Raw genomic sequence first — 27,871 nt, forward strand, 5'->3', positions numbered from 1 at the left:
CACTTTATTGTCCGGCTGCTCCGTCCCCAGGCACAGGGACACTCGGCTCTGTAGTTTTATTAAACATCCTTATCAGCTCTCTTGCTTGAGCCTTGTCTGCACGGTCTGCTGTCTCCCCCGCAAAACCATGAGCTGCTGAGACCAAGGATACCCTCCCCTGGCCCCGCGACTGGTATGTGTGACACAGGCAGACACTGAGCGTATTTTGTTGGGTTGAATGTAGCTGCCTTGAACGTGGCTCCAATCTGGGGACCTAAGAAGGGGCACAGTTGGCTTGCTAGGGGGAGCATTTTGCCATATTTCTCCACCTCTTCCTTCCAGAAATCTGGTTTGTCTGACCTATCGGGTTTCCTGTTGAAGCAACCTCTGAGCAGATCCACAGTGCTTCCTCCCACACCCATCCTCTCTGTGCTTTAGACAAATCCCTTGAATGCCAAGAGGTTGGAATTGCTTTTCCAGCTACCCAGGTCCACTGTGACCTCCAGCTCCTCCTCTGAGCTCCTACCATACTCGGTGCCTGGTGCCTACTGTTAGCTGTAGCCGCAGATCAAGCTGTAGCCGTAGATCAAGCAGAGCCAGTCTCTCCCCCCTCCCCCACGATACGCTCGATGATGTCAAAAGTGGAGAACTTCGGGAGATTAACTAGTATTGCCTCGATGCGCAGGTGAGAAGACTGGGACAAGTGGCCATATCACATGGGGTTAAGGGAAGGTGCCTCTATCCCTTGCTGCAGGATATTTTTCATCCGGTCCCCCAAGCCCCACCTGGGACCCTACATCTCACAGTTATTGGTAACAAACAGCACCCTGGGCCTCCTGCTGCAGGCCTCGGCTCCCTGGCTCTTGGACCTAGTTCAGAGGCTGAACCTGGGCACAGGCAGAGCTGGCCCTCCCCCTCCCCCCGGCTGACCCCTGGCTTCCTAGGCAGACCTGTCATGCTAACCAATCAGCTCATCTGGCTAGGAAGCCTGAGACCCACAAGGACGTGAAGCTGAGTTTAGTTCAACACACGCACCTCTGAATGGTGCCCGTGTCTCTGTTCGTCACCTAGACCGGGAGCCTGAGCCTCAGAGTGGTTACCTGGCTTTCCCAGTCATCCTGCGAGTGAGTGGGTTTGGAGGCTGGCTGGACCCTCCCTTCCCAGCTTCCCTCGGGCCTCCACCTTCACCTGGCGTGGGACACTACCCAGGGAGGCGCCTCAGTTAGCTCCACACTCAGGAGTGAGGCTGATGGGGAGAAGGGTTTTTCCTGAGACGCAAGCAGAGCATCCTGAGACCTTGGTGACTTAAAGGTGTGACACACGTGGCACCTCCTCTGCCACATGCCAGCCTGCTCCACTCGGGTCAGGCTGACCCACCTGCCCTGCCTGCTGTGCCCGAGCCCACGCTGCTCGCTGCTCCTTTGTCCACCCCCTTCCTCTGCCACCTCCCCACTCCCCCCAGCCTCTCCTTTCAAACATGGGCCCACATCCAGTCTTCTAGCCTTGCTCTTCGCAGACCCTCCCACCCTTGACCGCTCCCCAAGACTGGATCAGTGCCCCTCCAGCTCTGTTCTCATCTCAGCTCTGCCCTTCTCTGCCCCCCAAGTACTATTCAAGAACTGGAGCTCAGCACAATCCCATTGACTAAAAGGAGTCTGGCTCATAGAGGTGTGTGTGGAGTGGATAAGGCTGTAGTCTCTGTTTCAGAGATCTCTCTCAAAGTTCGGAGGCCACTTTCCTGCCTCAGTAAGCACTTCTGCACTGACTGCCTCAGTGTTCCCGTGTGTGCCTACTTGTCCGTTATCCTCAAGCTACAGTGCAAGGTGTCCAGAGACCACATCCTCGACCTCCTTAAAAAAAAAAAAATGCTTTTTGTTTTGTTTTAAGATTTTATTTATTTATTCATGAGAGACACACAGAGAGAGGCAGAGACACAGGCAGAGGGAGAAGCAGGCTCTCTGTGGGGAGCCCGATGTGGGACTCCATCCCAGGACCCCAGGATCACAACCTCAGCCAGAGGCAGACGCTCAACACTGAGCCTCCCAGGCGACCCCCACCCCCAGCCTGTCATTCTGACCCTCAACGTCTTATCCCTTAGAGTCTGAAAGTTTCTAGAGCTTCCTCCTCCGGTGCCGACAATAAACCCCATAAAATGATACAGAGTAATTCTAAGAATCAGAAATGCAAACCCAGACGGTGAGATGGCATTTTCGACCTGTTGGGTGGGCAGAGGTCTATTTCTGAAAGTATAGTTAGAGACGTAGATAAAGAAGCACTCTCCGACTCTGTTGGCGAAAACTGGGACAGCTTTTGGGGACAGTTTTACAGTAACTATTAAAAAATGAAACACCCGTAGGCATGTGCCCTACAAGACTATTTGCACTCAAACTTGTATTACGGGACTGTTCCTCATAGAGTGACTTGTAATAGGGACAAAAGTGGGCAGAGCCCAGGTGTCCGTTAACGGAGACTGATTAAATCCATTGTGGCACCGTCAGGCAACAGATGTCCCTCTGGCCACTTACTAAGAGAGGGTAAATCCATGTGTACTGGTGTGGAAAGATGCTCACTACCTATTACAGGAGAAGAACAAGTTGCAGAAGAACACATGCAACAGCCTCCTTTGGGGTAGAAGAGAAAAAAGTGGGGGGTGGGGGTTTGTGGTGTGTGTGTGCATGCAGGCGTGCATGCTCATGTGTGTCCAAACCAAGCATTGGTGTCCTTTCTTCAAGGGTCACCGTCCTCTGGTGCGCTGGGGACAAGAAGACTGGGTCTTAGGGGTGACCACGCAGTCATCTACACTGGTCCCTGCTCCACCCTCCCATCCTTTTCCAGATCAGACCTCATCTCTGAATGCCCTTAGGCAGGGCCCACTTAGGAAAAACCATGGGTCCTACTGGGTCCCCTCTCTGTCACCTCACCCCCCAGCCCCCACCGCCCGTCCAGGGCTTTTCATGGAAAGCTGGAGCAACCACAGGTGATGGCAATGTCAGAAAACTGTTTTAGACTGTCCCCTAATTATAAACTTTTTCTCGGGTCTGTTTTTTAAACCGAGAAGGGTACACTGAAAGGTGACCTCAGACCTTTGATTGAACCTGCCTTTCTCACCGTGAAGCCTCCCACGTCTACACGTGCAGCGTAGGGTCTTCCGGGGACACGCTGGGAAAGGAAACTGTCACGGGAATCGCCTTGGGGGCACCCCCAGTTCCCAGCCTTCTCCCCTGTCCCGAGGACTGCCTTTGGAGTTCCATGTTTATTCGTAGGCTTCAGAATTATTGATCGAATGGCTAATATTGCATAGTAACATGACATATTAAATTGTTCCCCTGATGTTGGTCACTTCGAGTGTCTAAATTTTCCACGTTGCAGCGCACACCTTCATGCATGAAGATTTTTGCTTATATTGGGTTTTCCGAGTGGTATTACTAGGTCAAGGAATACGACATAGATGTCTTTATGGTTCCAGCTAAGGATTGCCAGATTGCTTCCCAAAGAGCTACTCTGAGTTAGAATACTACCAACACCGATCCACTCCACCAGTGCCGGTATATGATCCTGCCAGCACTGGCTCCCCCCCCCCCCCCTCCCCTCCCCCTTCCCAGTCGGCTCCTTTAGAAGATTATGGCATCTCAAAGCAGTTTTTCCAGTTTTTCTCCTTACTGGCAAGGGTGCAGTTCCGATTTTCAAAAGATTTGCCTTAAAGGTGCCCTAAGTTGTCACGACCCGTGTTCTTTCCTCTCCGGTCAGAGCATAGTCAACAGCATTCATGATGACAGCAATTATAACAAGGATTAGAATTCCTTAGGTCTTTCGAGCACTTTACAGTTTACAAACTTGGGCGACCAGCGTCTCATTTTATTCTCCCAAGGAGCCAAGGCAGGGCAAAGAATTTTTTTCTCCCATTTGGGGCTGAAACAGTTGCACCTAGGCAGAGTATGTTTGGCCTGAGAAATGGAAGCCCACCAGGGCGAGATGGCAGTAATCAGGAGGGTACTCACGGATTGCAGAGAAACTGTGCACTTTGTCGCGCTGGGACCCCATGGACCACACGCTCTCTGCTCCTCCGTGTGTCTCATCCTCCTCTCAGCCCATCGTCTCTTTCTGCCTCTTCTTTCTTTCTTTTTTTTTTTTAAGATTTTATTTATTTGAGAGAGAGACCAAGTGCAGAGGGGAGAGGCAGAGGGAGGGGGAGAGGGAGAAGCAGACTCCCCACTGAGCAGGGACTCCAGGACCTGGAGATCACGACCTGAGCCCGAAGGCAGATGCTTAAGCTTAACCCACTAAGCCACCCAGGCTCTCCTCTGCTTCTTTACCAGCATCCACAAAGCTGCAAATAGCAGCTGCATCCAGGCTTTGCCTGTCCTGGTGTCGGCTCCCAACATCTGATCAGTCTCTGCCCCTTGGAGCCTCACCTCCCAGAAGAGCCTCTGGGCCTCCCAGCCTCCCAGATGGCTTTTCCTCTGCTCTCGTGTCCACCTTGGTGAAGGGCAGCGTGAGAGACAGGGCCGTGTGGTACCAACAGAGCTGCTGAGGCTGACATCAGAGCTCTTTTTTTTTTTTTAAGAGTTTATTTATTTATTCATGAGAAACACAGAGAGAGGGGCAGAGACACAGGCAGAGGGAGAAGCAGGCTCCCCGCAAGGAGCCCGATGCGGGACTCGATCCTGGGACCCCGGGATCATGCCCTGAGCCACAGGCAGATGCTCAATGCTGAGCCACCCAGGCGCCCCAGAGATCAGAGCTCTTAGAAGGGTGTGTGAAGGGAAGCAGAGGCAGGCTTTTACTGCATCACTCGCCCCAAGCTGCTTATGGTGTGAAGTGCACCCCGGAGCCTCCCCGAGCCTCGGTCAGGCCCGCCCGCTGCACCGGCCTGGAGGTGCAGATCCGGGGAAGCCTGGGGCCACGGGAGGGGGCTGTCAGAGGCTCCCCGGGCCCTGCCCACCCAGCCACGACCCTCGGCGCCCCCTGCAGGTGCGCATCTGGGAGATCCCCGAGGGGGGCCTGAAGCGGAACATGACAGAGGCTCTCCTGGAGCTGCACGGGCACAGCCGGCGCGTGGGGCTGGTCGAGTGGCACCCCACCACCAACAACATCCTGTTCAGTGCGGGCTATGACTACAAGGTGAGCAGCCCGGCCGCACCTGCGGCCACAGCCAGCTCAGGGCAGGGGTGGGAGGGATTTTTACCGTTAGATCCTGAGCGTGTTCACCCACATTGTCCCGTCCATCTGTCCACTCATTCATTCATTCAGTCATTCATTCACTACTGAGGCCCGGGCATCTTCTGTGCTCCCTGTCATTCCTGGAGCCCACACAGGCTGCCTCTCCGGCTTCCCTGGCCCTTAAGGATTAGAAGAGAATGTCCACTCCATGCCTACACCCTCTCCCGGGGCCACTTCTTAAATCCAGATGTGGCTGCCACCCCCCTGGTAGGAGAAAGGAGCGACCAGAGTTGCTGGAGGGAAGAGAACGGGATGTCCCCAAAAGAGGTGTGCCAGCTAGGGGACCCGGGTCAGGAACATCGATCCTTCTTGCAAGGGGCAGAAACTGAGCCCAGGCCAGGGCTGGGATCTGCCGAGGGCTGGCGGATTCGTGCGACGGGAGCGTCGGTCTTTGATACAGAGTTTAATCTCCATCCTGCCTGCCAGCACACCCCGACCCTGCGTGGGGCGTCTCTCCCGGGGCCGTGGGGCGCAGCCCAGGGACAGAGGCCTCATGCCAAGCCACAGGCCTGACCTGCCTCCGTCACGCCCACCCTCGCAGGTCCTCATCTGGAACCTGGACGTGGGTGAGCCAGTGAAGATGATAGACTGCCACTCGGATGTGATCCTCTGCATGTCCTTCAACACGGATGGCAGCCTGCTCACCACCACGTGCAAGGACAAAAAGCTTCGCGTGATCGAGCCCCGCTCTGGCCGCGTCCTGCAGGTGAAGCCCCACGGCTTTTTAGGGAAGGGAAAGGGGTCAGGATCTGGGGCATGGCTTTCCTGTCAGGCTCAGAGGAAAAGGCGGGGCCAGCTCCCCTTCTCCCATGCACCTGGCCTGCACCTCCATCTACCAGCCCACGCCTTCTGGGTTCTTCTCGACTCACAGGGACCCTGCCTTAGTCTGGGCAGGGAGGGACCTCGGTATCCTTCTTATCCCCACGGTACCCCTCTCCCCAGATGGGATTCTTCTGGCCTGCTCTGGGGACAGAAATGGTGACACCCTTTAGCACACAAATCCCTGGGTGTTGCCCAAGCCCCATCGTGGGCACAAGAGAGGGGCTTCGGACTATCTGCCCAGCCACCAGCATGGGACAAGCATGAAGGAAATGGCTCAGGGCACCAGTCCCAGGGACAGCTCCAAGTGGGGAGGTTGCTGGTGAATTTAGTTCCAGCTAGGTCTTTGAATCTCCTGGGTCTTGACTGTGAGGAAGGGATCAGATGCCATTTGGGAGTAAGAAATTGACACTTTATGAACACCCACTGCGTGCCAGCCACCCGGCTAAGTGGGATGGAAAATTCGGATGCAATGTGAGGTTTGCCTCCTACACAAGAAAGGATTGATGCTTGGCCTGGTGGTGTTTATCTTGGAAGAGTCTGATGTTACAAGAGCAGAAAGTCATCTACTACTACCATCACTGATAATAAGGCTCACAGTTATTCGCATCATTAGGATCCGGCAGCATTTATTCAGAGCTCACTGCGTGGTGCGCACTGTGCCCAGGGCTCTACATTGTCACTCGCTGAATCCTCCTGCCAGCCTTCTAAGGTGGGCTGCTCTTCCCGCCTCACAGGGGGAAACTGAGCCCTGGAGAGGGTTCGAGATGGAGGTTATGGGCAGGGCTAGAATTCAGACCCAACCAGCCGGCCCCCAGAGCCCATGTTGAGTGGAGGAGATGGGCGGGAGCAGAGAACCCAAGCTCCACCTCACAGACGTGACACAGGCTGAGAGCTGGGAGTCCTCGGGCTACACTTGCTGGGCAGGACTGGAAGTGACGCCAGCCAGGGTCTCTGTGCTGCTCCCCCAGCCTCTGGTTTCTGACCTGATGCTAACTCATCCTGGCAAAGGACTGTGGTGTGCTAGAGGGAAAAGGAAGAGTCAGGAGCCGAGAGGCAGGGGAAAGGAGGATGGAGGATGGAGGCAGGTTAGAAGGACCCCTGGGGTGAAGCAAGGCGTGAGCACCCCATGCCCCTGAGCCTCATCCTCATCCTCAGACATTCCCTCCAGGAGGTACTGTGGCAACACTTAGAAGAGATGCCCTGCTGAGAGCACCTGGCACCTGGCACCTGGCACCCCTGACGTCAGCTTCCCTTTCCCGATCCCCGCCACCGGAGGGTCGGGTGGAGAGGCCTGCTTTCCTGACCCTGGGACCCCATTGCTCCACAGCACCTGAGTTAGTTTCCTCTGGCAGCTGCAAGGAATTACCACCAACAGTGGCTTACAACAACCCAGAGAGCTTCTCTCACAGTTCCAGAGGCCGGAAGTCCAAAATCAAGGCTGCACTCCCTCTGGAGGCTCTGGGAGAGAACCTTCCTCGCCTCTTCCAGCTTCTGATGGCTGCTTGGTTCCCTTGCTTGCGGCCGTTATCACTCTGGTCTCTGCCTCTGGAGTCACCTCTTCTGTGTGTCCCTAGAGCCTCCCTTTCTCTCACCTCTTACAGGGATGCTCACAATGACCTTTAAGGCCCACTTGGATAATCCAGGGCAATTAAGGACCCCCTTCACAGGTTCCAGGGTTTAAGGCATGGGCCTATCTTTGGGGGGCCCCATTCAGCCCACTATACTTCCCTAGCGTCCGGTGGCCCTGCCTTACCGGCTCTGTCTGTCCCGCCAGGAGGCAAACTGCAAAAACCACAGAGTGAACCGAGTCGTGTTCCTGGGAAACATGAAGCGGCTTCTCACGACGGGGGTCTCCAGGTGGAACACGAGACAGATCGCCCTCTGGGACCAGGTCAGCCACAGGGAGGCCAGGTGGTGACACGGACGGGTTGTAGCTCTGGGGCTTTATTGGGGTCGGGGAGGGTAAGGTGCCGTCCTGCCTGGACGTAGGCTGATACGGCCTTGTGCCCGCAGGAGGACCTGTCCATGCCCCTGATCGAGGAGGAAATTGATGGGCTGTCAGGCCTCCTGTTCCCCTTCTACGACGCTGACACCCACATGCTCTACCTGGCTGGAAAGGTAGTAGAAGATGGGGGTGGGAAACACTGGGGGAGCCTGTGGGAGACCCCCACCTCCATCGTGTCCCTGCTCCTGCCCTCCCCCCGAAGAAGAGCCAGGCCAGTGGCTCTGGTCTTCCCCTCGGGCTCTCGTTCTCTTCCATCAAAACCTGCCCTCGACTCTGACATTCATTCCTGCTGAGGTGCCAGTGACTGAAAGTTACTTCCGAGGTGCACTGGGGCGGGGTTTACACCCGAATAAGGATCAGAGCCTGAAGTCTAGAGGACAGCGACTAATCCTGGTATTTGAGGCACCTGCCGGGTGCTCTTTGGCAAAGATGGCCTTGTTTATCAGAAATGTTGTCTACACACACACACACACACACACACACACCACCCCCACCTCCCCCACCCCCCACCCCCACTCCAGTCAGCGGGCCACGGGTCTAGAGGCCAGGTCTCCACCCCTGAGGCACAGCAGCCGCTTTCTTCCGCAGGCCCCCAGGACCACCTCCCACTTTCCTTACCTCCCTCCCTCTCCCCCTGCCCCCAGGGAGATGGAAACATCCGGTACTACGAGATCAGCACTGAGAAACCCTTCCTGAGTTACCTCATGGAGTTCCGCTCCCCAGCTCCGCAGAAAGGCCTAGGTAAGGGGGGGTCCAGAGGCTTCCAGAGGGGTCTAGAGGTTTCCATGGCTGTTAGGCTATAGAATGAGAGACTGGGCATTTGGCTCATGGGTCACCCCTGCCTGCCTTTACATGAAAAATCAGGCTTGGAAGCCCTGGGCTACTGGGCCATCAGAATAGAACCAGCAGTTGCTGGACCTGAGCCGATCACCTAGGCCTTCAGCAGCCTGTGACCCCCCCACCGGATGGACTGCCATCCCGTGGTGCTCAACATCCCCCATCATCTCTGATCATCAGCAGTGTCATTCATTCCCGTTTGCAGATGAGGAGACCGAAGCCCAAAGGGGTTGTGACACTGGTGGGTGATGGCCGAGTAACCAAGGTCAGAGCAAGGTCTAGGCCCAGACCCTTTCCTGAAGACTTTGGGAAGCCAGGCCCCCTGGCTCTGTTCTCACCTGAGAGGGTAGGAGGAAGTTCTGGAGTGCCCCCCTCACTACACCCCCAGACTCCCCAGCCTCCAGGCAAATCCTGCAGAGGGCCCAGGATTGATAGAGCAGAGTGAGTCAGGGCAAGGGTGAGAGCTCTGCACACCCCACATGCTACCACCACTGAAGTCTTCCAGCAAAACTTTCGTTCCTATCAACCGGCACTGGGATTGCCTATCATTCAGCAATCCCTGCTTGGGGTCAGAGTCACCCAGTTGGAAGGAGTTTCTTCCAGGGGCTCTATTCCCCCTTACCTAGGAGCCCAAGTCTGGCTTGCTCCCCCTGGTTATCTGACATTATGGGTATGGCCTTAGAGCCAGCTTGCAGGTCAAGAGTGCTGGAAGGGCCCAAGAGCCCACCTCAGTGACTCATAGCAGGATGGCGGCCCAGGGCTATGCCTGAGGTCCCAAGGACCATCCCATTGACTTCAGCCATCCCGAACTCTGGCATCTCCTCCTCACTCTCACCTCTTCATCGGGTAGGATGAAAAGCAGCCTGGACTTTAGGGGCAGACCTAGGTTTACATTCTGACTCAAATGTACACCTCACCCTTCTGAAGCTCAGTTTCCCCATCTGTAAAATAGGGAAAAAATCAAACCGACTTTTGGGTAAATCTGTTGTAAAGCTTAGCTAGAGTCCGCGTGTACAAAGCCCCTGGCAGAGCACCCAGTTCTCCTGCTCTTTCACATAGTCATTCAACAAACACTTACTGGGTGGCAGCCCCTGGACTCAGTGGTAAATAATACAGAACCAAGCTTTATCCCTGTGGGGCTCACATTCCACTAAAGGGAGACAGACAGTAAACAATAAGGAAGGAAAATATTGGATGGTAGTAAGTTCTAGGCAGAGAATCAAATAAGGCAATAGGGACACCTGGGTGGCTCAGCGACTAAGTGTCTGCCTTTGGCTCAGGGCGTGATCCCGGAGTTCTGGGATCGAGTCCTGCATCGGGCTCCTTGTGTGAAGCCTGCTTCTCCCTCTGCCTGTGTCTCTGCCTCTCTCTCTGTGTCTCTCATGAATAAATAAATAAAATCTTAAAAAAAAAAAAAAGCAACAGAATAGAGAGCGGCTGGGGGCTCTTTGGGACAAGGCAGTCAGGGAAGTCCTCGCTGTGGAGGTGATCTGAAAGATCTGAAAGGCAGGAAGGGGGAAGAGTAGGACCAGCAGGAGGAACAGTCAGTGCAAAGTTCCCATGGCAAGAATGAGCCTGGCGTGTTCTAGAAACAGAACAGATGTAGTGTGACTACGCATAGACTCTGTCACGTAGCAGAAGATAAGGAGAGGATTAGGACATGAATCTGGAGCTGAGGGCAGGGGCCAGATGCCATGGGATGGATTAGAAGGATATATTTGTGAGAGGTCTCCAGAGAAACAGAAATATATGTATATATATCGATTTATGAGGAACCGGCTCACACTATTGTGGAGACTGAGAAGTCCCATGATCTTGATCTGCTGGCTTCCTGGAGACCCAGGAAAGCCCAAGTCTAAAGACCTGAGAACCAGAGGAGCTGATGGTGTGAATCCCAATCTTAGGGCAGAAGATGACATGAGTTGTCCTACCTCAAACAGTGAGGCAGGAAAAAAAAGGAGTGACTTCTTCCTTCCTCTGCCTTTTGTTCTGTTCAGACCCTCAACGGATTGGATGATGCTCATCCACACTGGGGAGGGCTACCTTCTTTCCTGAGCCCACTGACATAGTTAACCTTCACACAAGGGAAGGAGTTTGGGTTTTACTGGGAACCCACTGGAGGGTTTCCTTGTCTTAGGCGGGTGGGAGCTGGGACAGCGTAGTGTGATCTGAAATGTTAGTCTAAGATTGCTCTGGCTTCTGTAGGGAGAACGGAGTTTGAAAGGACAGGAGGGAGGCTGAGGGACCAGTCTGGAGGCCACTGTGGGCTTCTAGCCAAAAAAGGACGGTAACTGAAGAAATGGCAGGAAGATGGTGAAATGAGTCCAGGTGTTGAGGAAGAGGGAGGAACCAAGAAGAGCTGTTTCTCCTCTTCCCCTCACCTGTGGCCACTGTGGAGCATCTGCCATGAGCCAGGCACTTTTCATAGGTTCAGGGTGGCTAAGTCACTCACCCCAAGCAGGTCACATAGATCTTAAGTGGCAGAGCCAGAATTCAAAACCAGGTCTGCTGGCTCTAAATCCCACTTGGGTATCATTACAGTACTTCCCTCCAGCTCCTAGAATTACTTTATCTGGAAGAGCAGCCTTCCATGCCAGTCAAGGAGAGCTGGAACTTTAACTCAGATCCACATCCTGGAAAAGAAAAAAAAAAAAAAACTAACATTATCTGTGCTCACGATGATGCCAGGCAGTCAACGAGCACCTTCTCGCTCAGTGCCCTGACCGACCATCTTGTGAAGGGTCATACTGTCTGCCTCTAACCAGCCGGGAAGCTGAAGCTTAGAGAGGCAGTGATTTGCCCCATACGTCCCAGCCAGAAGGAGGGGCAGAGTCAGACCCCCAAAGTTTGCATTCCTAACCCTACCCCACACGGTTTCCTCAATAGGGGCTTAGTAGACACCACTATTAGAAACACAGTAGCTAGGGCATGCGTGTGGGTAGTGCATGCACGCGCGCCCTGCCAGGACCAGATATATGGCTGAACAGCAATCTCAGGCTCCGGGGTGCATGGAGAAATGTTTCTCTCTCCTTCATCCTCTCTGAGAACCAGAAACACAGAGGGTTAGGGAAGCTAGTTTATTTTAGAGAGTGAAAGACTCAGTGGCCCTGCCCCAGCCATACTCTGTGACCTCGGGCAAGCCCCTTCCCCTAAACCAGCAGGAGTCTCATCCCTCAAAAGAATGGAAGAGACTCAAATATTTCAATAACCCCTTCCCGTTACAAAAGGCCCCAGTTCTAAAGCTTGCACTTGGTGCAGCGGGTCTGGCCCAAGGGGTTTCTCTGAGCCGCTGCTCCCCAGAGACGGAGCCTAACTCAAGAAGCCCCTGCGATGCCCTGTGCACAGATCATTGCCTCCTAAGTGCTCAAGGACACGCTTCGCCAAGGACATCGGGGAGGAGGGGCGCTGACAGGGGGCACCCAGGACCCCATGGAGCTGCATGTGCCTGTCCACAGGGGTCATGCCCAAGCACGGGCTGGACGTGTCGGCCTGCGAGGTGTTCCGCTTCTATAAGCTGGTGACTCTCAAGGGCCTGATCGAGCCCATCTCCATGATCGTGCCCCGGAGGGTGAGTGGGGTTGCGCTGGGCTCCAAAGGGACCCCCGTATTGAATCTTAGGGGGCTCACCACAGACTGTAAGCCGGAGGAGCCCAGAAGAAGAAGGTCCTGTGGAGTGGGGCCTTCAGGCCCAATTTGGGTGTGGGGAGGGAATTGTGAAGATGGGGGCCACTCTGGGGGGGGGACAGTCTGGCTTACTGACGAATGCAGGGTGGGGATCCCACGCGGGAGACGCCTGAGTGCTCAGGCTTAGAGACAAGACAGCGGGAGCACGGTGGGAGGCCAGCAAGGAGGGGCCGGTGAGAGCAGGGGTCATCAGTGGCCCCCATCTGTCCACTCCTCTGCTCCCCCCACTGCAGTCGGATTCCTACCAGGAAGACATCTACCCCATGACGCCGGGCACGGAGCCAGCTCTGACCCCTGATGAATGGCTGGGGGGCATGAACCGAGGTACCGCGGGGGTGGGCTCCCCAGAAGAGGCTTCGAGACCGCAGCTTTTGCCTTCACTCTGGTTCGCCCATTGCCCCTTGCACAGCCTCCTGCCTGATGCCCCCCCACTCAGCCAGCTGTCAAGCGTGGCGTGAATGAAAGATGCCGCCACTTGACACGCCACCAGACCGTCCGCGTGAACGTTTCCCTTGCCTTTCCTAGATCCCGTGCTGATGTCTTTGAAGGAAGGCTACAAGAAGTCCTCAAAAATGGTATTTAAGGCTCCCATCAAAGAAAAGAAGAGCGTTGTGGTCAATGGAATAGATTTATTAGAAAACGTCCCGCCCAGGACAGAGAACGAGGTAAGGAATATAAGTTATTACCTCCACGGGTCCTGGAAGAGCGAGACCTTCACATTTCAATTATGGGCTTCGGGCCTGTAAGCCGGCTCCATCTGGGGCATTTTTCTTCCTGTGACAAATACCCTAAGTAGCCTGCTATTGGCTTCCATTGCCTCTGACCCCAATAAATAGGGGCCGGGATGCGATAGCGAGATCAACCCCCCCCTCCCCGTGGCACTCACTGGCCCCCACGGTTCCGTACCCCATCTCCGAATGTGCCTGTCGTTTGCTGCTACGGGAGTTATAAATTCCCGGCTAGCCAGAGGAAAGCCTGGCCTGCTGCCTTCCTCCCTGGTGTTGTGACAGCCACGGGGTCTGACAGTTTGGGGGGAAGAGGCTGTGTTTCCGAAAGTGCTTTGCACCATTTAGAATGGGAGCAGCTCATTCAGGGGCAACCATAGCTGGATCATATCCAGGCCCCCCGGAGGCTTCCCCTTCCAATTGTACCCCGAGGCCCTGGTGCCAATACCAGGGGCTGAGATTCGGCACAGCCAGGGTTCACAGATGCCTGCCCTATGCCTGGCTGGATGTAGCAGCACTAGAGAGGGACCCACCCGCATCTGAATCCTGGCTCTGCCATTTCCCGGCAATGCCCAGGCAAGCTTCCTGATCTTTCTCATGGTAAAGTGGGGATAGGAGATAATACGTGGGAATAACCCAAGGTATTTCCTGAGGATCCAGCACCCTTCCTGGCCCATAGGAAGTGTTCAGTGAGGCTCACTGTATTAGTTATCTATTACTGTGTAAAACATCTCCCCAAACTTAGTGACTTAAACCCCCAAATATTTATATCTCATAGTGTCTCAGAATGGATGCCCATGGTTCACAGTTTCTCATGAGACCTTGTAGTTAAACTGTCTGCTGGGCTGCAGCCACATCTGAAGGCTCACCCGGGGGAGGATTTGCTTCCAAATTTGCTTACACTCTGGTTGCTGGAAGGACTCCTTTCCTCACAGATTTTTGGACTGAGGTCTCAGTCACTCATGGACTATCAGCCGGAGGCCTCCCACAGGTCCTTCTTACCCTATGGACCTCTCCATAGGGCAGCTCCCAACACGGCAGCTGGCACCCCTCAGAGGGAGCAAAAGAAGGTGTCTGGGATGGAAGTCACAGTCTTTTTGTAACCTAACCTTGGAAATGACATCTCATCAGTTCTGCCATAGTGTATCCATTTGAAGCAAGTTACTAGATCCAGTCCACCCTGGAGGGGAGGGAATAACATAGGGGCCACCTTGAAGGTTTCTTGTCACACCAACTTAGCCTTGTCACTGTCAGTCCTAAAAAGACTATTCCTGACCTCTGGGACCTCCCAGTCTTAAAGGGAAATTTGAATGGTAAACTGACCATAGCTATAAGATATATTTAGTACCATTATAGAGGGATGTTCAAATGTCGAGGATTGGGTGGGATCAGGGAATAGAAGAGATTTGCTTCAAAATAATCCCTGACAGAGGTGGTGTAGGTGAAGTGAGGAGGAGTACAGCTAAAAGCAAGAATGGTCATGTTATTTCTTGAAGCTGGTTGATGAATACTTGAAGGTTCATAGTGCTAATCTTTCTACTTTTGTATATATTTGGCCTTTCCCATTTAAAAAAAAAAAAAAAGCTTTTGTTAAAAGCACCTTGAGAAAGTAGAAGGCACCTGAGTTGCTGGGATCGCCCATGTGCACCATATAAAGAGCCTGAGCTCAGTTCTAGCACCCAGTGTGGGGGAGGCAGGGTTGAGCAGTAGTGAAATCAAGTAACATTTAGTTACAACTTGTTTATATGAACCAACTGAAGACTCAGAGGGAAATTTTCAAGGGTCTCTGAGCAGGCAACACAATCTGTCTGCACCATAAAACTTATGCACCTGTCTTATTGCAAAGAACCCCACTCAGAGCCTATTGACTCTGGGTTTACCCACAATTTTAACCATTGCCCGATTGGGAGCAACCAATTAGAAACTGGGCTATAAATGGTGAACACGGGGCACCTGGGTGGCTCAGTGGTTGAACGTCTGCCTTTGGCTCAGGGCGTGATCCTGGAGTCCTGGGATCAAATCCTGCATCTGGCTCCATGAGGAGCCTGCTTCTCTCTGCCTCTCTCTGTGTCTCTCAGGAATTGATAAATAAAATCATAAATAAATAAATAAATAAATAAATAAATAAATAAATAAATGGTGGACACATTGGTCTAAATGTGAAGAGAAACTGGCAGCTTGGCACAAGAGAAGTGACTTCCACAACTCTGAATTTTACTAAAACTCAGTCCATTATACACTTAATATGAGTGAAATTTATAGTATGTGAATTACACCTCAACAAAGCTGCTTTTTTTGTTGTTGTTGTTGTTTTGTTTGTTTTTAACAAAAGCTGACCAAAAGATCATGCAAAGGAATTTCAAGAACCTGGAAGCCACAGGAGTGCGTGGAATCATTTAGTGCAGGGGCAAATAGCACATTATCCCACCAAAAAGGTGTAGCCAGTCCTGATTTGTTGGTTAAAAAAAAAAAAAAAGTCAGTTAAAGAGAGGATCATAAAAATGATAGAGATAGTCTTTAAGCCATTTATTTTCATTTAACCCATTAGGTAAATAGTGCTCGCTTTGGCAGCATATACACTAATACATTTAAATAAATAAATGAATAAATAAAGGGCACGTGGGTGGTTCAGTCAGCTGAGTATCTGCCTTCATTCAGTTCAGATCAGGGTCCCAGAGTCCTAGGATAGAGACCCACATCGGGCTCACTGCTCAGTGGGCAGTCTGCTTCTCACTCTCCCTCCGCCCCTCCCCATGCTCGTGCTTCCTCCCCCTCTCTCAAAGAAATAAAATAAAATAAGACAAGACAAGACAAGATAAAATCAATCAATCCTATTTTGATGCAGGACCAAGACTTTTCTTTGAGATTCCTGGTTGAGAATCTGCTGTGTCCTTCACGAATAACTCATCTTTTTGCTGCAAATCGCAGTTTCAGTTTCTTCGAGGTAGAACAGGAACTTCAATCTGAAAACAAACCTCGAGTGTTTTCAGAGTTTTCCCCAGCTTTTTCTCATTTAAGACAGGCGTATTAAAAAAAAAAAAAAAAAAAAAAAAAAAAAAAGGCGTATTGAGGTATAATTTCCCTGTGGTAAAAGTCATCCTTCGGAGTGTCCAGTTCCATGAGTTTTGACAAACCCAAAGCAGCCATATCACCACTATGGGACAATCAAGATATAACATATTCCCGAACTTTTATGTATATACTCAGGGGCAGTGTGGTTAGCATCACCTTTACCTGATGCAGTCACCTTAGTTTTCATGGGAACAGCACCTCTCTTTTCAAACTATTTCATCAATGTCTCGCCTGTATCATACAATTACAAGAACAAATGCAGCTCACACACACACGTGTGTGTCAGGAACCTTGTGGCCGGGTCTGCACGTGGCCCTCGGGGCTCAGTGTCTTGCGGGCACCTGCAGTCTGCTTTCTGGTTAATCCAGGTTGCTCTGTAAGGGAAGGGCTGCCAGACACCTGCCCTTGCCCCTGCGCACCGCAGACCTTGGCCTGGGATACTCACCTGTCAGCAGAAAAGCTGGCTTCCACTCCGTACCCTGGGCTTCCCTAAGAAAAACAAAGATACTGGGGCGCCTGGGTGGCTCAGTGGTTGAGCATCTGCCTTTGGGTCAGGGCGTGATCCTGGGGTCCTGGGATCGAGTCCCACATCGGGCTCCCTGCATGGAGCCTGCTTCTCCCTCTGCCTGTGTCTCTGCCTCTCTCTCTCTCTCTCTATGTCTATCGTGAATAAATAAATAAAATCTTTAAAACAAAACAAATAAACAAAATCTAGAAAGAAAGAAAGAAAGAAAGAAAGAAAGAAAGAAAGAAAGAAAGAAAGAAAGAAAGAAAGAAAGAAAGAAAAATACTGAACATTTTAGAAAGGTTCCCATTCCGAATGGTAAATGAGAGCATTGTGTCTGCACCCCTAAAAGAGTGATCTTGGGATATTTAGGGATGGAGGTGGTGTGGACTCCTCCTGCCTCCCAGGGTAAGTAGGAGCCACGAGCTGGGTCTGCAGAAGGGCCCGTGGCGGGGACAGGAGCCTCTGGGGACACTAAAGCGGAGGCAGGGAAAAGGAGAAAAAATAAGTGGGAAATATCAGAAAGGGAGACAGAACATGGAAGACTCCTAACTCTGGGAAACGAACTAGGGGTGGCGGAAAGGGAGGAGGGCGGGGGATGGGGGTGACTGGGTGGAGGGCACTGAGGGGGGCAGCGCACACCTTCATGCATGAAGATTTTTGCTTATATTGGATTTTCAGAGTGATATTACTAGGTCAAGGAATACGGGATGAGCACTGGGTGTTATTCTGTATGTTGGCAAATTGAACACCAATAAAAAATAAATTTATCAAAAAAAAATAAGAACTAAAAAAAGAAATAAAAAGCATCAATGTTTCTGAAAGTCAAAAAATAAATAAATAAAGCAGAGGCAGGGGGAGGCCGCTCCGGGGACTGGGGGGGGGGGGTGGCAGGGGTGCGCAGGGGTGCGCAGGGGCGCGGTCTCACCTGCTCTCCATCCTCCCCAGCTCCTCCGAATGTTCTTCCGGCAGCAGGACGAGATCCGGCGGTTGAAAGAGGAGCTGGCCCAGAAGGACATCCGCATTCGGCAGCTGCAGCTGGAGCTCAAGAACCTGCGCAACAACCCCAAGAACTGCTAGCTGGGGGCGCGGGGCCTCCGTGCCATCTCTCCGCGGTCCCTCCGCGCCCCTCACTTCCCCCTCCCCGGCGCCCCCAGAGACAGAGCCGGGACTGGAGCGGGGACACCTGGGGACCCCACCTGCCGCCTCGGGGACTGGGAGCTGACCTTGACCTCTCGACCTCACGCTAAGAAAGTCCCCAGCTTCTCCTGGAGACCCCCCTCCGCTGAAGGCCCCCCCTTTCCCTGCCACCCCGGAGGAGCCTCGGAGGGACAAAGACCACGGACTCCCCAGCGAGGGCCCTCAGTGGACCAGGGAGCAGAAGGGGAAGCCAGGACCCCAGCGGATGGAGACCTTGAACTCTTGCCCCTGCCAGGGGGCTGCGGCGGCATCCGGGCACTCGGGCCTGCAGGACCGCGCAGTGAGGCCTGACACAGCCTGGGCTGCTCCCCTCCCCGCAGCGCCCCCCTTCCCTGGCAGCTCCGCAAGCCTGACTCACCTGACAAGGGTTGCAAGCAGCCCAGCTCCTGTCTCTTGCCCCCTCTCTCTTGTCTTCAGGGAATTAAAAGGATTGCTCACCAAGGCCATAATGACCCCTTGCCTTCCCATGATTGTCTTCAAAGCTCTTGGAACACCCCTTCCCCCCTCTCCCCATCCCCCGTTTAATTTGTGAGGTAGGCAGGGTAGGGAATAGTGTCCCCATTTTACAAAGGACAGAACCAAGGGTTGCAGTGGGGAAGTGACTTACTAAGTCACCCAGAAGGTTAACAGTTGACCCAGGACCGGGACCCAGCGTGTCCAGACTGCCGGCCAGGGCCCCTCCCACTGCATGGAGATGCCAATCCCAGGGAAGGGGGGGCCTTCCCAGTGCCCAAGTCTCTGTGGGGAATGAGAACTGGAAGCCACTGCTACCATCTGCCCAACACCAGTAGTGCCAACGTGTCACACTGCCCAGTTGAGGCCCTTCCCACTCAGTGCCCCTGTACCCTCCTGGCCCCCACCCTCTGCTCTCACTCCCCGGGGGGACTCCCTCAGATGAGGCCCCTTCCTCCTGGAAGCCGAGGCTGAGGAGGGTGGAGCCCGGCCCTGGGGAAGGCAGAGCCGGGGTCTGATCGCTTTGAGGGATGCTCTGTGCGCGTCTCTCGCCACGTCCGTCTCAGCCACTTTCAGCCTTACACTTATTGTAGAACGACCACAGCCCCTCACTCCGTATAGCACTTTAAAGTTTACATGGTTTTTTGACCCGCAGGATCTCATTTGAGCCTCATATCTGCTCCAAGAGGTAGGGAGCACTCTCTCTATTTTGCAGACCAGGAAACCGGAAGTGGCCCAAGGCCACAGGACTCTTTGAGACGCCATATTTCATTTGGTCTTCTACACGTTTTCTTTTTTGTTTCCTTCATTCCCCATGACACACAGAATCTATAAACACTGCTATCAGAAAAGTCACAGTCCGGGGGTGAGATCTGGCCTGGGGGTCAAGAAATGGGTGTCCACTCCTCTCTCATTAGCTAGGATCTACTAGACGCATTATGCCCTACACCTGCTCTTCCCATGTGGCCACCCTGCAGCACATCCATCCACAGAGGCTGGGGCTCCTGAAGCCCCCTCCAGGTAACCTGGGCGGGGAAAGCCCCCACCCCTCAGGCTTTTCCTCCAAGAACCCTCCACCCTCTCAGCCAGCTAACGTGGGGCCTCATGGCCCTCCACCCCCTGCAGCTAGACAGTGTCAGCTCTCATCTCCTCCTCACACTTCTTGACCTTTTTTTTCTTCCCCATTGACCGTTGTGGTCTTCTGTGATTATTTATGCTGCCTCCCAAGGATAGAATTGAAATAAAATTGTTTTCAACTTATCAAACCTGGGCATGACCATCTCATTTAACCCCGGTGGCTGTTGCTCTTGGTCACCACGGTATCCTGATGGTCAACTTCCCAGACACAACTCTTGCCTTTCTGGAACAACAAACCGTGTCTGTATCGATAGACATAATTTCACACTCTGTTCATCGACGGCGAGGCTTCTGAACCAGCACCACTGACATGTGGGGCCAGATAATTCTTTGCTGTGAGGACTGTCCTGTCCTCTGCGGATCAGATACCATAGCAACCCCTACCCAGTTGTGATAAAAATGTCTCCAGGTATCACTCAGTGTCCCCTAGTGAGAACCCCTGTTCTTCAGGGGTTCAGTAAGCATCTGCTCTGTATCCAGCCCTGGCGTGGGTCTGGGGGACACCAGTGTCTTACACTGGAATGATGCTTTGCTGTTTCCACATACTTGACTCTTTTGATCTTTAGAGCAGCTCTAGATGCTGTGTGTTAATATTATTTCCATTTTCAAGGAGAGCAGTCAGATCCCGAGCAATGACATGATCAAGGTCACTTAGCTGGTGTAGTGGGGAAGACAAATAAGGATGTGGATCTTCCGAGCCCAGAACCAGAGGAGGTATATGCTCCCAGTTCCCTGGTCAGGATCAGTGCTGGGTGAGTGTGGTCTGAGAAGAGGCCTGGGGCCCACCATGAGACCAGGGATGTTGGGGAGACACTCACTCTTACCACGCCAGGGTTGTCGTGGAACAGACTTGTCAGGCTACAAAGTGGACAGGTGTGTAGCAAGGTGGACACCACAGGAAATTCAGAATAGCCAGAGGAAAGCAAGGAGAGTCTTAGAAAAGAGGGCTGGAGAAGAAATGGCAAAGGGCTGTAGAGGAGCATTGGGCAGGACGCCGGAGATGGGAGGGGTGGTCTGAGCCCAGTTCTGCCTCTGGCTGTGTGACACTGAGTAATTCGCTGCTCCTCTCTGGACCTCACTTTCTCCTTCTATCAAATGAGGGACTAGGACAGTTTTGGGGTCTCTTCCTGGTCTAACACTGCAGTTTCCATTATGCCAGCAGTTGAGAGAGCAGTTGAGAGAAGGCACATTCAACCTTGATGAAGACATCCTCCTCCCTGGGTTCGGGGGAGCAGGTGAATGGACAGGGAGATCTGTCTCCTGTGTGCCTCTATTCCACTGAATCCCCAAGCCTGAGCCCTTCTGGACAGCTCTTTAATCATTACTTAAATAATAGCAAATAGTCCAAGGTCAGGGTCGAATGTGATATTCCGCATGTTCCCAACTGCATTGTTGAATAACCCATCAGTTCCTCCCTGGGTTGTCTTTAGGTCCTTTAGTTCTCATATACTAGAAAATATCCCATGCCTGGTCTGTGATGCTGATCCCTCTGCCGGTGACGGCCTAGCCCACCACATCGCTTTGGTTGTTGTGACAATGTAGGAAAGCAACCCCCTTCATGCCTCTTTGAACCCCCTTCGACTGCCACATTCCCCACCACATGCCTGCTCCCTTCTTTTCTCCAGGTGAGGGCATCTTAGGCTAAACTCTAGATCCTTCTCTTCTATGGAGAGGTCCCTCCTGGGCATGCCTAGAACTCCTTGTCATGCACCCCAGACACCTACGTGAATTTTCAACAGAGTCCAGCACATACTGAGTACCTGAATCTACTCAGTACTGGGAGCTGGGAACCCAGAAAAGGGGAAGAACCAGGCCTGCCCTTGAGGGGATCAGTCTGGGGTCAATCTATGAGCATCATGTCGCCCAGTAGGACACAGAGCCCCTGGATGCTGGAATGAGCTTCACCTTCTGCTGGGTTCAATGCAGGGCAAGCGGTTGTTTCAGGATTTGTTGTCTCCTGGGTTCTCTTCCAGCCAGATTCCTGAGATTCCGAGATGGGCTTAGGGCATTTTTAGACTGTCTCCTGGTGCTGAGCAAAACATCCTAGGTTGCCAGTGGACCGTGGGGGACGTGGTTGCTTCTTCACTGTGGGAAATGACTTCATACTAAAAACACCCCCACCACAAGCCCCTGCTTCCCAGCCTTACGGTTTGGAAGGGCCACACACACTAACGAGGGGCTGCCCCAAGCAGGAGCAGACACTTACCTTGACCACGGGAAGCATCACCAGATCCCTTTCCACCCCGGCAGGTGTGTGGAACAGGGAGGGAGAGAGGGCCCTGGCTGGGAATGTTGGCAGAAGCTCCTTGTTCTCTGTGCATGTGTGTTTGTATTTGGAAACAACCCACAGCCTGTCCTCCCTTGGAATTTGAATTCGGTCACAAACACAAATGGGTCAGCCTTACTTGGCACAGGTGAGCATCCACAGGGCCAGGTTGGGGCGGTTCTACGAAGCTCCTGGCTCTGAGCCCCTCCCTTATACCTGGCCATCACACTGCCCGCTATTCCCCATCAGTATGTGGTCCCCTTTGGGGTAAGCATTGCCCTTGCCGGAGCCCTCTTCATATACCCATGCACCCCTAGGGTTGGGATGCTAGTGGGAGTAGGATTAACAGACCTAGTGGGGAGAAGATGGGGCAGTGGGAAAGGGCAGGCCTCTAGAGGGTGGAGGGTGGTGGGGACACAGGACGGAGACCAGGGATTTCAAGGTCAGGTCAATTAAGGCAAGATTCAAAGACCAGAAGAGTTTGCTGGAAGCTTGAATCCAGCCAGCAGGTGGCAGCTGATGGCCTTCCAAGCAAGCCCATTTTTCCGGAGCTGGGTCCTTTCTGCCACCACCCACGCCACCCGAGAATCCATGACCCACCCACAGGCACCAGGACTTCACGGCACAGCGGACCACGGAGGAGCCAGGATCCAAAATGCCCCAAGTACAGAAGAAGGAGGCTCCCAAGGGCAGCCTGGCCTCCCCCCAACCTGGCCCAGCTGCCTCCAGGAAGCAGCCAGAGGAGGGCGCTCACACCCCCTTCCTCCGAGGAGCTGGGAAGAGGCTGCATCTGGATTCCCGGCCCAGCCGGCGACCTGCTCTGTGACCTTGAGCTGCTTTTCCTCCCACCCCCTTCCCTGAGGGACAATGACCGGGAAGGCCTGGAGAGTCCGCCATTCCAGGAGGCCTGGGCCTGGGGAGGTGGCCGAAGGCAGGGCTGGAAGCGAGAGGCTTAGGGAAGGGAAGGCGGGGTGGGAATGCAGGGGCCTGGGCCCCACCTCTGCACCAGGTCACTGCCAGGCCTAGTCCAGCCCAGGCCCTGCGGCCTCCAGGACGTTCCAGATGAGAGCCACAGGGGCGGCCTGGGGCACAGGAGGAGGGTCCAGCCAGCCAGGCCAGGAAGCCCTAAGCCCTTGCCTTGGGCTCCACTCGCTGCCCCCGGGAGCCAAGAAGGGAATGGCAGTAGGAATGGTCCGGGCCCTCCTGCTGCTGTGGGAAAGACTCAGAGGGCAGCCCTGAAGCAGGGAGCCAGGTGGGGGCTAGTGGGGGGGGGTTCCTAGGGGGTCACAGGCAGCAGTCAGGGCAGGCCTTTGGTGGTGGGGGGTGGGGTGGCAGGAGGAGAGAGAGAGGGAGATGGGGTAAAAGGGCTAGAGAGGGAGCCATGTAAGAAGACCCCCCAGGAAGGGAACCAGAGCTGGGGTGAGAGATGAGCCACCCTCTGCCAACAGATGGGCCACTCTGCAGAGGTGGGTGCAGCACCTCATAGGGCTCTTTTTTTTTTTTAAGATTTTATTTATTTATAAATTCATTCATTCATTCATGAGAGATACAGAGAGGGGGGCAGAGGCACAGACAGAGAGAAGCAGGCTCCATGCAGGGAGCCCAACACAGGACTCGATCCTGGGACTCCAGGATCACGCCCTGGGCGGAAGGCAGGGACCAAACCGCTGAGCCACCCTGGTGTCCCCTCCTCGTAGGGCTCTTAAACCAGCACCACCCAGCAGGGGACCCAGGACAGCATGGCTGCACCCTGCTTAGCAAGTGTCCTTTGGATTAATTCAGTTCTTTTTCTAATATCTGCATTTTTCCTCAATAAACACGGTGGGTTTTTTTCTTTTTTAATAAAAGAGGAGGTATTTTTTAGTTTAAAGTTATTTTAAACACATGTAAAAGCTTAGGATTTGCCACCAACTGTTTTCTTTGGAATGAAACCTCAGGCTCGTAATGTTCAAGGGAGCTGGGGCTTTTCCTAGTGTATCACCACTGCCTCTTCGGACCGGCAGAGACTGCTCACAGGAGGAGTTGGATAGGGTGAGCAGACCTAGGTCTGGCCGGGTGTAACCTCTGTTGGACACTTGACGGGTAGGGTCCTTACAGGCTCCCAGCTCCCTGCCCCCAGGATGCGCTGCTCCCATGGATGCCTGCAGAAGCTAGAGTGGCAGCGGATTTTCCCCAGGCCCTGATTCAGCCTTCCCTGTATCCTCTGGATGCTGACTTGGCCTTTCTTGATCCTTCTAGGTCTGGTGCCACCCACTGACCTCCTCCCACTTGACCCCAAGTGCCCCTGATCCCTAATCTTGCCTGTGAAGGAGCAGGCTACACTGGCTCTCCACACAACTCCTTCCCTGTTGGTGGCATAAACCCTATGACCTGGCATTGAGCCCTTTTGTCTTCAAGCCAAAAGTCAAAAGTCTTAGCTTTCGAGACTATTTATTGTTTCATCCATGAATTTTTGAAAATCTGTTTGGAGACCCAAAAGCTGAGAGTATTGACTATTTGTTTATTTATGCATTGTGGCTATCAGAATCCTGGTCTTCGCTGGGGCAATGAATACCTGGGGGGGGCGCGAGCTCCATCAAGTAGAGGCCACTTTAAGAAACAGGCTTGAGCTATGGACGCTTGAGCAAGGCAAAGGGGCCCACAGGGACACCTGAGCTGAAGGCAAACAGGCTCGTTAAACAATCCACTTCAAGGGCCGCCTGGGTGGCTCAGTGGTTGAGCATCTGCCTTTGGCTCAGGCTGTCATTCCAGGGTCTGGGATGGAGTCTGCAACAGGCTCCCCGCAAGGAGTCTGCTTCTCCCTCTGCCTATGTCTCTGCCTCTCTCTCTCTGTGTCTCTCATGAATAAATAAATAAAATCTTTAAAAATAAAATAAACAACCCACCTCAAAATAACCAGAGGCCCTAACTGACTAGTTAGACCAGGCACAGTTTCTAAGATTACCAAAAAAAGGAAAACTCGATACATCTCCATACTCCTCCACTCTGCCCTATAACTATAGCCCCTCACCACCGCCTCATCGCAGTCTCTCCTTTGCTGTCCTGCCCACTGCTCTCTTGCAATGGATTTGATATCTCTTTTGTTCTGCCTTGGGTGAATTTTTTCACTGCCCGTGCTGACAGCCCCTACCTGATAGGGATGCCCCGCATTTGGTGACCCCCCACCATCTGATTGGAGCACCCCACATATCTGGGACTACAAAATCAACAAATCTACTCTCTCCACCCCTACACCACACATGCACATGCAAACACACACACATATATATATAACTGGATCATTAAAACAGCCAGAAAGATTAAGATCATATAGGACTGGGAGAAATGTCATTCATGACATGAAACTGGAGAACAGTGTTCTTTTGCTAATTTTCAATAACATTAAACTAGGTGCCAGCGATATAAAATGGACTGAGATACACAAGCCCCTGGCCTTGGGTTTATTGAGGGATGCAGACGTGTACACAAGTGATCATAATTCAGTGTAATAATCACTATCTCAGGGCGGTATCGAGGAGCAATCAAAACCTAGAAGACAAAAAACAAAAAACAAAAAACAAAAAACCTAGAAGACAGACTTCATAGTGATAGGTAATCTGAGTCCTATTTTTTATTTATGGAGGTGTGATTTACATATAACATTGTGTAAATTTAAGTTATGCACAGCGTAGCATTAGCTAACACCTCCATCATGTCACAAGGTTGCCATTCTTTTTTGTGGTGAGAACATTTAAGATCTTAGTCTAGGGATCCCTGGGTGGCGCAGTGGTTTGGCGCCTGCCTTTGGCCCAGGGCGCAATCCTGGAGACCCAGGATCGAATCCCACATCAGGCTCCCGGTGCTTGGAGCCTGCTTCTCCCTCTGCCTATGTCTCTGCCTCTCTCTCTCTCTCTCTGTGACTATCATAAATAAATAAAAATTAAAAAAAAAAGATCTTAGTCTATTAGCAATTTTGAAGTACGTAATACAGTATATAGTACAATATGCTGCACTACAATATTGTATGCAATTACACTGTATAATACCATGCATTAGATCTCCAGAACTTATTTATCTTCTAATTGCAAGTTTATACCCCTTTGACCAACATCTCCACAGCCCCCTACCCTCCAACCTAACCACCGTTTCTACTCTCCGTTTCTATGAGTTCAGCATTTTTAAATTCCACATAGAAGTGATGTCATATAATTTCTGTCTTTCTCTGGTTTCTCTCACTTAGCATCATGCCCTCATGGTTCATCTACGTTGTCACAAATGGCAGGATTTCCTTCTTTCTAGTAACCTGAGTTATTGAAGTGAAAGCAGTTTCCACTAGAGAGGAAAAAGAGGCATTCCAGGCAGGGAACAGCATGTGCAAAGTCTTCGAAGGGAAACAGCTGGCATCTGGCAGGATAATTACAAAGGGCCTTGAGTTGCTGAAGCCAAGGAGAAGGAAGGTGAGCAGATAGTCTGCAGAGGGCCTTATACTCGGGCTATTTATTTGAAGTGCACTTTTGAGCAACAAAAGCCTCAGAAGGTTTTTAAGCATCAGAATGATCAGTCAGATAAAAATCTGCATTTAAGAAAAAGCAATGGGGGTGGAAGAGAAAGACTAGAGGCAAGGAGGCTGGTGAGAAGCTTCTGAGAGCTCTCTGAGAGTGATGAAGGGGAAGCGAACCTGAGAACCAGGAGCAGTCGGGAGGGAGGTGGGCTACAGTGTGTAATAAAATACCACGCTGAGAGTTAAAGTATTATTCTTAGTGGGTCATGACATCAGTTTAGTGGGTAGCAACCAGCATTTTTTAGTAGAATAGAATATAGTAGACTAGAAAAGAAATAGCGGTATGCAGCACACAGAATAAAGATAAGTATCTGCGCATGGAACTTTGTGCTGCTCTACGTGTGCGTGAGACAGGAGACGGTGGTGTGGCACGCACCCTGAGATGCAAAGCAAAATACGTGTTTTTCTCTGTGGGTCGCAATCAACCACATTTTCGAGCCACTGATCTAGAACATGCTAATGGTGCAAAGCAGAGAGTAATTGCTAGTGGGATTCCCAGGAGAGAGGGATTCAATCTGTGTGTGGCTGTCAGGGATGGCTCCCCAGAGGGTGTTCAGGAGTGGGGATTGGGCCTCCAAGGAGAATAGGGGAAGGATGGGGGAGGGAAAGGAGCTGCATCAGGGTGAGAGAGGGCCTTGAGGTGGGTCCAGAACAGTCCTACTGGATCCTTCCCTAGCCTTAGCCCCTTCTAACAGCCTCAAGATGGTTATCTTAGGGGGATGACAATTCAGTCTCAACACAGAAAGGCATGTGCTGACAGCTCATCTTTTCCTCCAGCTCTTCTGTAAAATCTATCTGCCAAATAACCCATGTCTCTTTTGACCTCCTCCACAGGAGTATCAAGTTCATTCTCAAAACAGCTCACTTGACTAACAAACAAGGGACATTTTCCATTGTCAGGAAAACTCTCCAGGGAAAGCGAACTGAATGAGCTGGGATTTGGGTTCAAGTTCTGGCTCAGAAATGCATCCATCTGGTCAATGACCGTTTCTAAACTCCATTTTTGCCCATCATAAAATGAGCTCACCAGCACTACCCACCCTTTCTCCCAAACCTGCAAGCACCAGATCAGAATGATGATGGGATCAAACCTAAATTACCACGAGTGCAGACCAATTACTCTTCCTGTTGGCCAGAAGGCCCACCCTCAGGTCAAATCTCCCAAGGAATAAACACGATTTGGCAAACTTGTCATTGTTGTAGCAGATAAGAGAAGCTATTACTTTATCAGCTGGCACCAGAGTTCCTTTTAGGGAAGGAAATGTCTTTGTTTAGGAAAATACCTTGATAGGTCCCTTGGGGGGGAGGGGGGGAGGTGGAAGGTGAGGCCCTAAGGACATGGGTGGGGAGGGAAAAGACAAAGAGACAAAGAACTCTGCCTAAGACGGGAACAAGAATTTGAGGTTGAGGAAGAACAAAGAGAAAA

General features: G+C 52.4%; 1 protein-coding gene across 4 annotated transcripts in view; it reads left to right on the forward strand.

Moving 5' to 3' along the window:
* The window catches only part of CORO2B (coronin 2B), a 133,472-nt gene extending 114,971 nt beyond the window's left edge, over positions 1 to 18,501 (forward strand). For all 4 annotated transcript variants that reach the window (XM_038580819.1, XM_038580820.1, XM_038580822.1 and 1 more), the window contains exons 4-12: positions 4,951 to 5,100; positions 5,741 to 5,905; positions 7,796 to 7,912; positions 8,035 to 8,139; positions 8,671 to 8,767; positions 12,319 to 12,431; positions 12,781 to 12,871; positions 13,073 to 13,212; positions 17,798 to 18,501. In XM_038580819.1, coding sequence (XP_038436747.1) covers positions 4,951 to 5,100; positions 5,741 to 5,905; positions 7,796 to 7,912; positions 8,035 to 8,139; positions 8,671 to 8,767; positions 12,319 to 12,431; positions 12,781 to 12,871; positions 13,073 to 13,212; positions 17,798 to 17,929 — 1,110 coding nt within the window. In that variant the 3' untranslated portion in view covers positions 17,930 to 18,501. The remainder of the gene's footprint in view (positions 1 to 4,950; positions 5,101 to 5,740; positions 5,906 to 7,795; positions 7,913 to 8,034; positions 8,140 to 8,670; positions 8,768 to 12,318; positions 12,432 to 12,780; positions 12,872 to 13,072; positions 13,213 to 17,797) is intronic.
* Positions 18,502 to 27,871: the final 9,370 nt, after the last annotated feature.

Source organism: Canis lupus, chromosome 30 (genome assembly GCF_011100685.1).
Source record: "Canis lupus familiaris isolate Mischka breed German Shepherd chromosome 30, alternate assembly UU_Cfam_GSD_1.0, whole genome shotgun sequence".
NCBI classification, from domain to species: Eukaryota; Metazoa; Chordata; class Mammalia; order Carnivora; family Canidae; genus Canis; species Canis lupus.